This window comes from Drosophila novamexicana, unplaced genomic scaffold (genome assembly GCF_003285875.2).
Source record: "Drosophila novamexicana strain 15010-1031.04,08,12 unplaced genomic scaffold, DnovRS2.1 tig00000817-arrow-arrow-pilon, whole genome shotgun sequence".
Classification (NCBI taxonomy): domain Eukaryota; kingdom Metazoa; phylum Arthropoda; class Insecta; order Diptera; family Drosophilidae; genus Drosophila; species Drosophila novamexicana.
In genome coordinates, this window is record NW_020824827.1 from 2,131,994 (window position 1) to 2,143,252 (window position 11,259).

General features: G+C 40.2%; 1 protein-coding gene across 1 annotated transcript; it reads right to left on the reverse strand.

Moving 5' to 3' along the window:
- Positions 1-6,850: 6,850 nt before the first annotated feature.
- On the reverse strand, positions 6,851-7,808 carry LOC115764136 (transcription factor Sp5). The gene is made up of 2 exons (XM_030707010.1): positions 7,160-7,808; positions 6,851-7,089 (listed from the first exon to the last, which is right to left on the reverse strand). The coding sequence occupies exons 1-2, from the start codon at positions 7,806-7,808 to the stop codon at positions 6,851-6,853; spliced, it is 888 nt and encodes a 295-aa protein (XP_030562870.1).
- Positions 7,809-11,259: the final 3,451 nt, after the last annotated feature.

Consider the following 11,259-nt stretch of genomic DNA (forward strand, 5'->3'; position numbering starts at 1 on the left):
TAAAACAACAGTCATTGTTAAGCTACAACTTATTTAAGAGTTTTGTTTTTTTTTTTTTTTTAATTTTGTTATTGTTGCCCGCACGGGAAGCTCGACTGCACGGTAGCACACGCTACGCCGCGGGGCAACATCCGTGACGGGCAGGAATGGAGACAAGAGAATGTTGTAGAAAACGATTTTTGAAAAAGGAAAGCAGTCCATGTGGCAGTTCATTGATGAATTGCTCAAGACTTGTGACTTTTTACCAAAATGTCACAACAATTTCCTCATTGTAATTATAACGTTCCGGCTAATTGCTGAACGGGACCACACCGCGGGCAACAAAATCCAAGTGTCATCGCATTGCATTTTGCAAACGAATCAATTACCTTTTTTTTTTTCTATCGCTTCTTTTTTTTTTAACTTGTTCGGTTTCTGAGGACCCCTGACTGATGTCTGTTTCCTTGCCAGGACAATGTGTGTGTGTGTGTGTGCGTGTGGCTTTGTCTTGTGCTGCGACAACCACTTCCTATTTCTATGCGATTGCATGCCCATAAGTAACAGGACGGGACTGGGCTGCTTCCTTTGGCCCAATCGAGCCAATTATGTCATCATTAGTTTTGATTAGTTTGGGAAACGGCAGAGCGACCTTTGCAATAGAGACAAAACGGCCGTTTGTTTTGAATTTTGTGACACTTCCGGCACCACCTACTGTTTACCTTTTGGGCATGTTGTCCAGCTGGGCGCTGCATGTTGTTGTTTTGGTCGATTTCTGGTTTCGATTTGAATGCAATTGCATAATAATGATGAACGTGTTTTTAATTGAGGGTGAATCGGCGCAAAGCCAAAGCCAAGTCCAAAGTGTTGGAAACCGACTGCTGCACATCTTTCCCCATTATCTGTCCGGGGACTATCTGAGTGTGGTTTATCTGACCAAACAGATTATGGCTCACCTCTGGCCATGTGCGCGGAATAACCATATAAGTCCATAGGTCTCTCAACACACACACACACATGTGTGTGTTTGTGTGTAACTATCTCTTGCGCAGAGTTGTGCAAGTCCCGGCGTTAGGATTAGGTTCCAAATTGCATACATTTGCAGTGTGAGATAATGGAAAGATACGCTCATTAGGTGCGTTGAGTCGAAGCAGCAAAGGAGATTAGGTTGCAGACAATCGACTTATTAAGAGTGTGTTTATGCAGATAAACGCATCGTTTAGCGTGTGTCGGGACATACCCACTTTTCCGCCTAGGATTAGCCGAGACTTGGGCTTGGAAAATACGATCGCAAATCGCCGATTGTAAGCAGCCTGTTGATAAGTAGCTCGTCTGGCTCTGAAGCGTGTGGCCTGTACAAATATAATTAGCGGGAAAGTCTCATAATCGGAACGAACACAAAATCACATATAGCATTGAAATACCAACATGCCAGCCACACACGTCGCAATGTGCGACATATTTTAGGCAACTGCGTGGCACTTTACTCGTGTTTGCGATACAAATCCATTTCTTTACACGAATTTGTCTTTAGTTTTGGTTTGTTTTTGTTTTTTATGGGTTAGTCTACCTTTCCATCTTGTGAAAGCATTTCCAGCAACCGCAAACATGCGAGCCGAAGAATGCCAACAAGAGGCCCAGACAGGCTGTCTCCGAATCCTGCTGCTGGCCAATAAATTTCCCAATTAAATGGATCCTCTGACACTTTGTACAGGCAACGGGCTACCACTACTGCCACTACCCCCTGCCAGCCCTTGGGTGTATGTATGTATATGTGTGTGTGTGTGCGCATAGGGGATGAGGGTTGTTCCTCGACGGGGTTGAAACCCATCGACGCACTTTGCTTGGCCGAGAACTGGCGCTGTGAAAGGTAGCAATCGGTTATCTACGCTGATATACCCATCGAATCAGGAACTCCATTTTTTTTTTCTTCTATTTTATGCACTGCTCTCTTCTTTTATTTAGTTGACTTTTTTGCACTGCCCATTCAATTGCACTACTATTGTTGCATTGCGAAATTATGGCCCGTATATTTCTCTATTAGGGCACAAAAGACATTTCAATTTCTGTGTGGCCTGGTTGGAAAGTGCAAGATCTCGTCCTGCTGCTGCTTGTTGGCAATTATCTATTTGCAAAATTGTGTGTGGACCACCCGATGACCTTTGTTTGGCCTTTTTGTGGTCATGAATGGCAGTTAGCCCAGTGCCTCCTACGTGGCAATTGTCCCAAGACGTCGTTGGGTTATTGATAGCCAAACTACTTTCTTGTTAGGATGTGACTTTGTCTCTCCGACTGTTCTGCCACAATACGGTCTTGTTTACTTTTATAGTTGGCCAATTATTATTTTTCATTTCGATTATAATTCCTGTGAAATGTGCTGAACATCTTTATGCCATAAATATTGTGCAATGAATGACTCTTCAGTGAAATTAGATTATATTTACTGTGGCTTACGAGTAGATTATTTATCTTTATATTATATGGGATTGGCTGACAAATTAAATTTCCATATTGCGGAATATTTAAAATATAATTTCTTATAAGCTCTTTTTTTATATAATATTTTCTTTTGTATAGAAAATTTCTGAAATATCTATATATATGATGTTATCGCCAAAATTGTAAAACAAAAAATATATAAACAAAAAATTAACAAAATTTCATTTAAAATTCAGGAAAAGTACAAAAAACCAAGCATCGAAAGCTAATAGGCCTTGCACATTATAAACAAGAGGCTCTAGTCGAGAGCTCCCGACCAGGGGATACCCTGAACCCTATTCTTCCAACATCAAATGCATATATATATTCTATTTTAGAAGCTATATGTCAAGTTTGGTGACTTTAGCTCTTATTATTTACCAAAATTGCCCAAAAACAGGATATCGATATAGATATTTATCGATTGCTTGAAAACGGAGTAAGTTATCGCTTATCGGAAACAAACTCGATCTGTGCGGGAACTAGGAGCACCTACATCTAAAATTTCAAGTCTCGAGCTCTTATAGGTTCTGTCAAATTGATTTAGAGATCACACCATGAGCAAAAAGCCAAACCTTATGAAAATCGGATGAGATTTGACCGAGTTATGGGGTAGGGAAATTTTGACTTATGTCTAATTAGTATATTTGAGGGTACAATTTTTACATGAATTTTGACCAAAAATACTGTTGCCAGATTTTGATGCCAAATTGATTTAGAGGTCAAACCATGAACAAAAAGTCAAACCTTATGAAAATCGGATGAGATTTGACCCAGTTATAGGGCTGGGAAATTTGGACCTTTGTCTATATAAGTAATTTGAGGGTACAATTTTTACATGAATTTTGACCAAAAATACTGTTGCCAGATTTTGATGCCAAATTGATTTAGAGGTCAAACCATGAATAAAAAGCAAAACCTTATGAAAATCGGATGAGATTTGACCGAATGATGGGGCTGGGAAATTTTGACCTTTGTCTATATAAGTAATTTGAGGGTACAATTTTTACATGAATTTTGACCAAAAATACTGTTGCCAGATTTTGATGCCAAATTGATTTAGAAGTCAAACCATGAACAAAAAGTCAGACCTTATGAAAATCGGATGAGATTTGACCGAGATATGGGGTTGGGAAATTTTGCCTTATGTCTATATAAGATATTTGAGGGTATAATTTTTACATGAATTTTGACCAAAAATACTGTTGCCAGATTTTGATGCCAAATTGATTTAGAAGTCAAACCATGAACAAAAAGTCAGACCTTATGAAAATCGGATGAGATTTGACCGAGATATGGGGTTGGGAAATTTTGCCTTATGTCTATATAGGATATTTGAGGGTACAATTTTTACATGAATTTTGACCAAAAATACTGTTACCAGTTTTTGATGCCAAATTGACCTAGAGGTCAAACCATGAACAAAAGCAAAACCTTATGAAAATCGGATGAGATTTGACCGAGATATGGGGTTGGGAAATTTTGACTTATGTCTGTATAGGATATTTGATGGTACAATTTTTACATGAATTTTGACCAAAAATACTGTTGCCAGTTTTTGATGCCAAATTGATCTAGAGGTCAAACCATGAACAAAGGTAAGAGGTTCTAGTCGGGAGCTCCCGACTAGGGGATACCCTGAACCCTTTTCTTTCAACATCAAATGCATATATATATTCTATTTTAGAAGCTATATGTCAAGTTCAGTGACTTATTATTTACCAAAATTGGCCAAAAAAACAGGATATCGATATAGATTTTTATCGATTGCTTGGACACGAAGGAAGTTATCGATTATCGGAAACAAACTCGATCTGCGCGTGAACCAGGAGCATCTACATCTAAAATTCTCTAGCTCTTATAGGTTCTGAGATCCTTGCGTTCATACATACGGACGGACGGACGGACAGACGGACAGACGGGCATGGCTAGATCGACTCGGCTATTGATGCTGATCAAGAATATATATACTTTATGGGGTCGGAGATGCTTCCTTCTGCCTGTTACATACATTTGGCTTTCGCACAAATACAATAAACCCTTGTACCCATTTTTAATGGGTTCAGGGTATAAAAATCAATAGTTTATAATCAATTAGAGATAAATTTCACAAATCACTTTATGAATACATTTAATAAGCGTCGGATATTGCTTGTTTAATCTTTTGGATAAGCTATTAGCTAATAAACTTTTAGGTGAACATGTCGAGGATGTAATTTCTTTTTTTTTTTTAATTTGATTGAGATTTAAAGAAAATAATAGCAAATAAGATATTCCATATATGCTTAGATATTGTAAAAATTACATTTTGTTATTGGAGGACCTAAAAATATCGATAAATATCGGTTTCTTAAAACGCGTTAGCAAAATATATGTTTTAAGGACTTTGATATTGATACAGGGACATAAGCTGATAACAAAAGAGATCTAATAATTATTGGAAACTGTGCATATAACATTTTTGATCTTCAGTTGTAACAAAAGACACGCAATCTTGAATATGAGCTCTGCCAGCTTTTGTCCTGCATCAATCTCCCTGCTTAAGTGTAAAGACAAATACATATATGTTCAAGCTGTTGGCCATAACTCAAGACACTTGTGCGTGCGATTGACATAAGCAGTTGAATGATATATATTTATGTATATAGGAAATTAAAGTATCTTCCCACACTTCAGAATCAAACAGAAAGTACGAATGCTCTAATTAATTGGCAGCAATTTGGGGTACAATACTTGGCAAACATCGATGTCGACGACAACAATTCGTGATGCTGACGAAAAGCATATCATCTTGAGAAATGGGTATTTGTACTTGTTGCCGTTTGGGTTCGGTTTGGCCAAGTGCTCGAGGTGTAGCCGCTGTGTCTGCTGCAAACAGAATTATTGGAATCAATGGGACACATTATTAGTTAGATCATTGTGCCACGACGACGACGTCGCACTGTCTGCCAGAAAATCTTCTCAGGACTGACCAGAGGGCACAGGTAGATCTAGATGCGAGACCTGCACGCCTCTATCAAGCGACCTTATTGCCATTGTCTGCCTGTACGTAAAAAGGTTGAGAGCCAGTGCCCACCTTTCTGTTGTTACGGTTAACAAAATTGCAGCTATTGTGCGCACGTAGAAGTCACATTGATATTACAGAGACCTGGGCTACATATAAATTCCAACATTTTGTCAGAGCAGACTTTGTGTCTATCTTGTTGCACTTACTAGCTCAGGTGGGCCGCTCTTTGTCCTTATGAATGACGCAAGCTGGCGTGTGAGTAATGGCAAGGATACGTGAACAATTGCAATTGATTCGGCCGGGGACTGTGAGAAAATTGCCTCGCTTTGGGCTCAAATCAGTCAGTTTTATATATATACATATATATAGCTACAAATAAGTACAGTAAATGATTAGGTTCTGGCCGAAAAGTTAAGGGCCTAAATTAATGGTTTTCCTTTTTTCTCTAGTTGCCTTTGGCCGTTTTTATGAATGAATTTTTCGCAAATGACTTGTGAGTTTTAACCCTTTTGCTGAGAATGCGTCAAATGTGCCGACGAATGCAAACTGCAGATTTTTGCTTTGATTTTCGCCGCAGCATGATGCGATTAATTTGCCCAAAAATGATCTGGTTAGCGGGAAGTGACAGTCATCAATGCACGCTCAAAATGGCCGCTAAGTCGTGAATAAACATATAAACGGGGAACATTTTTTTGTAGAAATATCAAGAGAAGTTAAATAATTAATTTCCCATTTGAAATGTGCAACAGCTCAGAGATCTTTTGTTTAGTTAAAAGAACTTACTCAAATTTGTTTTTTTTTTTTTTTTTTTAACTTTTATGTAGTAGTTGTTGTTGTTTTTAATTTCTGTGTAAACATAAATCGTATAATACAGCTCTGAATATTTAACTAGATGTTTTAAATGTAAATCGTATATATTGCTATTAACCGCATTCAGCATATAAAAATGTGAAAAATATTCTTAGTTATCTAATATGTAGAATGTCTCTTAAAACTCTTAATCGCTTAGCATATGAGAAAGGATCACTTAAGGATTTATTTACACATGTGTGGGTTTTTTTCGACGCTTCTACCTCACGTCACGTAGTGGAAATGTAAATATTCATTAAAAAATAAATAGCTCAATATTTGCATATATATATATCGTCACGGATATCCATATCGTCTTCAGAGGTAGTTTGTTTGTTTTGTGTGTGTGTGTGTGTTGTCTGCGCCAGTTTGCGCCAGGTACGCCTGAGGTAGATGCTCTAAGACAGAGTATTTCTTGGCCGGCATTGAGTTGCTTCGTGTTGTTGTTGTTGTTGTTGGTAGTTAGTTGGGCTTGTAGCGTGTTTAAAGCGTGCAAGCGCTTCACAGATCGCTGGAGCTGGAACAGCTGAGGTCAACTGTTTAGTAGCCATACAGGTAGGGATACATGGGCATAAAGATGGCCGGTCCCAGCTGGCGCTCCTGCGGCATATGCGTCTTCATGTGCTTCTTGAGATGATCGCGACGACCGAACTTCTTGCCGCAGGCGCTGCACGGATACGGCCGCAGTCCGGAGTGGATGCGCTTGTGCCGGGTCAGCTCCTCGTTACGTGTGAAGGTCTTGCCGCAGGTTTCCACGTCGCACTTAAAGGGTCGCTCGCCTGTAAGCATAATGAAATAAAGCCCAGTTAGTAAAGCAAGTTGAGCATCTTTTGGCTGCGTTTAACTTACCGGTGTGTATGCGAATGTGTCCCTTGAGCTGGCCATTGTTGGAGAAGGCGACATCACAGTGCGGGCATTTGAATTTCTTGGGCCGTTGTTTGCGTGCATTCAGCGCTTTCAGCTGCGCATCCTCGGCCATGACCCGAGCGTACTCCTGCTCCATCAGGCCCAGTGTAAATGGATCCATGCCAAAGGCAGCCGCGGTCGGTGTATTGGCAGCGGCGGCAGCTGCTGCTGCTGCGGCATAGTACAGCTCGCTGGCTGGCATAAATGGCGCTGGCTGCGGCGACAACTGCTGTGGCGCCACCGCGGAGGCACCTGGAAACGCTGGCTGCGGCGTGGCATCCAGCAGGGGAGTCGAGGTGCGCGTGTAGCTGCTGTTGAGGGCATCCTCGTAGCTGGACTTGCTGCTGGTGCTGCTGCTGCTCGAGCTCGACGCGGATGAGGAGGACTCGCGATCGCTATCCTGGCCATAGCAGCATCTGCTGCTGTTGCTGCTGCTGCTGGGCAGCTCCGTTTTGATGGTCACTGTTTCGGGTTCATGTTCACGTTCACGTTTCACGGTCCGGGCGGGCGGCGCTGGCGTTTGGCGTTGCGTATCCCACGGACGGAACAGGCGCGAATACGTTTGCGGTGGGTGCATGTTAATTGTCGACATAATTCGTTTCGTTTTCTTTTTTATTTGTTTCGTTTTAAATTAGAAAATCACTGCGTTAATTGGGCGGAGGAACACTTGGCTTGCGATTGCTTAGCCGGAGCTGTGTGTGTGCGTTACAAGATCTCAACTCGAACTGAACTCTCCCGGCCGAGCGGCGCACAATTTAAAGAGATTGGACGCAAAGGTCCTTGCCAGTAGGCCTACCTAGCGGCCTACCTATGCAAGCACACACACACACACACACAGAGTTACGCACACTCCATTCATCGATTTGCTGCCTATCTGTCTGTGTGAGCGAGAGGCACGCTTCAGGGTTGTTTTTCGCAGCGCACAACAATGGCCGCTCACGCAGGCTCAAATACACAGATACTCACGCGCACACACACACACGCACACACGCGCTGGCTTGTATATAATGTACTCGTGTATTTCATCTTGACTTTCGCTTTTAATGTGCATATTCCCAGCACTGCGCGTCTATATTTATTAAGTATATACATATGTAAGGAAGTATCTATTTGCCTTTTGTAACTCCCAACGGGGTGGAAGTTTAAGCGAAGCGTTCATGATTATGAATTTTACGCTTACCTACCGACAAACCCCCTTATACGCAATTTGATAAAAGTTGTTGTCTCTGAGGCGCAAAACTGGGCTGGGCTGGGCTGGTTTGGTCTGGTCTGCGGCCCCCCGGCCCGTGGCCCCGCACCCGCCGCTAAACAAAGCTGAGCTGTAACTTGGTTATCTGTGGGCTCTGACTGGGTTGATTCGGGGCTTGCCTTAGCTGCTGCCCTTCTGTGTGGCGGCAATTTATTATTGAATTAAGTGCTTCGTTCTGGGGGTTGCTCGCCTCTGCTTCGTCTTTTGTGGCAACTTTTCTGCTTTAAATATGCAAAATGTGTATCCTATATATGTATAAGAATACGCTGAGATTTCTAAACGAAGCAAATTTTGGCTTCAATAATTTTCTCTTTGGGGTTTGAGTTAAGGTTTGAGCATGTAAAATGGTACAGTTGCTTTAAGCTTATCGCCCGGGCCAGCTCTGGGGGATGACATGGATATATTGCGGCCCTTGGTAGGCGTTTGCCAAAATGGAGATATGCAAAAAAGAAAAAAAAATAGATACATTAAAAGATAGCTGGTGTTGGTTAGACAAATGTTCTGGCATAGTTTTCAGCTCGATTTATACAATATTCAGATAGCTGAAAATAGATAGTGCAAATACATAAAAAAATATTGACAGCATTCAACTGTCTTGTGCTAAAATTTTTTTAACTTGAATATGCGCATTAAAAGATATTTTGATGCATTGAGATTATATGCATCTGGTTTTCCTGCATACGTTTTGTCTTTCTGTATCTCATTTTCTAGCGAAAGCAAATTTTTGATCGTATTTATAACATTTTAAAAAATTAACTTGCTTTTGTGTAGAAAATGCTGAAGAACGAATCAGTTTGTTTAATTTGACAGGAAAATACGTAGAGAAGTCATATCAACTTATATGAATAAATATAATTTAATATGTATTTTATTATTCAAGTTTTTATTAAGGTTTGCTTAAACCTAAAATGGATTGTACATATATTTATAATATTTAATTGGTATTAGTTTAAAAAAAAGTTGCTTAATTAATTCGTTTGTTTATTTTGGATATATTTGTTTATATTCATTATTCATGTTTTAATTAAGTAATTTATAATTGAAAGAATTAAATAAACAAATTTTATAAAATAATGAAGCTGCTAATTTTTGATAAATTAATTCTCCCATAGTAATAGTAAAAATCATGTTAGTTAAATTGATGTTGTTCACAGTTATTTTGTTAAAGAATCATTTAATATTGATGCTGTTATTAATCGATTGTTTTGTTGTATTAATCGCGGTTCTTGTGAACTGTGGCTTCATAGTTGAAGAGAGCGCTGCTCGTCCCACATAAGCCTACCGCTGCGTCATTAGAAACAAAAGGGAAATCATTAGGATTAAGTGCAAGATGCTTTGTTCTCTGCAACGCTAATGAATGCAACGGGTGCATTTCTGCGGGGCTGCATTCGGGTTGCATCGGGTTGGGTAGGGTTTTAGGGCCGTGCTCGTAGGTGGTTTTAGTACCTGTAATAAAATTGTAGTGCGCCTAAACAGAGATTCATTCACGACTCGTGCTACCAGGGACTCATTCATAAATGCGCTTTGCCAGGAAACTGCGCCCGGCTAGCTGTCAGGTAGGTGGTAGGTGGGCTGCCGGGCGCGGCAAGGCCATAAAAAATCCACAAGCTTATTTGTGTAGGCTGGCACTTAGGCTAGCAGCCGCCTTGGATTGGGACTTTCCCCGCATGTTTGTCAAATAACGAGCGCGGGATTTTCCACGCATTCGGAACGGATTCGGCCCCGGCAGCGGCATCGTCATCGGCGTCGGCGTCATAAAGTAGCACCTACCTAAAACAATGCAATGATCATAAATGTTCAAAGAAGATATTGTAAAATAATTAAATATCGCACATTTCCAGCCAGTTCATGTTTCATTCATGGAACATGTCTGCGATGCTTTACTATCTGTATATACCTGAGCATAATTAGAGCAAACAATAAGGATATGGCGTCATATTCATACTTTGATTAATGAGGGAATTTCACGAGCTGACGCGAGCACGGCAACATATGGAGAGGCGCCTCATTAGATGGCGACGTTGTGGCATCAGGGAAAAACACATCCTAACCAAACTTCGAATGCAACTTCTGCCAACGTGCTTATCGTCCCGTTCCGCTAAACGGAGATAAGCCAAGCGTTGCCATGGCCCGATGGATCGTGCGCTATGCTCAAGATTAGTTTCGTGATCACAATCCGTGCACAGATCAGGATACATCCGGCTCTATTGGATTAGGTACGAGCATGCTAGGTATTTGAGTTGAATTGATCATTTCAAGTAATGGACTAGGTGTGATCTTTATAGATCAATTATAATCGGGATTAAAGGGTGATCAATATGAGAGCAGGTGGGATTAGGGGGGGGGGGGGGGGGGCTTGGATTTTGCCAGAGACTAAACTGAGAGTTGAGCTGGAAACTAGATTTAGATTCTTGCTGCTATCGATACTATAAACATATGATAAGTAAATCTTAAAAATAAGATTAAGATAAAAACATAGTCACATGTGAAATATATTTATGTGCTTATTCCTGTAATATATATAATTATGTACAATTTGTGATATCTTTAAAGTCTTAGATACTAATAAAAACGAAATATAGTTTTATCAGAAAATATATACATCTACGTAGAAATTCTCTTATACATTATTTAAAATGGATATATAAAAAGAAAGTCTTTAACTTGAGCAAATGTAAGCAACTTGCAGAAGCTGAAGACTGGGCCCTTATAAAGTACATACCGTGTTCTTAAACAACACCTTAAGTTGTATTGATCTGTATTATACTATATAATCGCTTTAATCTTAAATATT

Excerpts from the sequence above, each read along its gene's own strand:
- LOC115764136 (XM_030707010.1), bottom strand. The coding sequence starts at position 7,808 with ATGTCGACAATTAACATGCACCCACCGCAAACGTATTCGCGCCTGTTC. Across the intron at positions 7,090-7,159 it reads ACACATTCGCATACACACCG|GCGAGCGACCCTTTAAGTGC; the intron begins GTAAGTTAAACG and ends TTATGCTTACAG.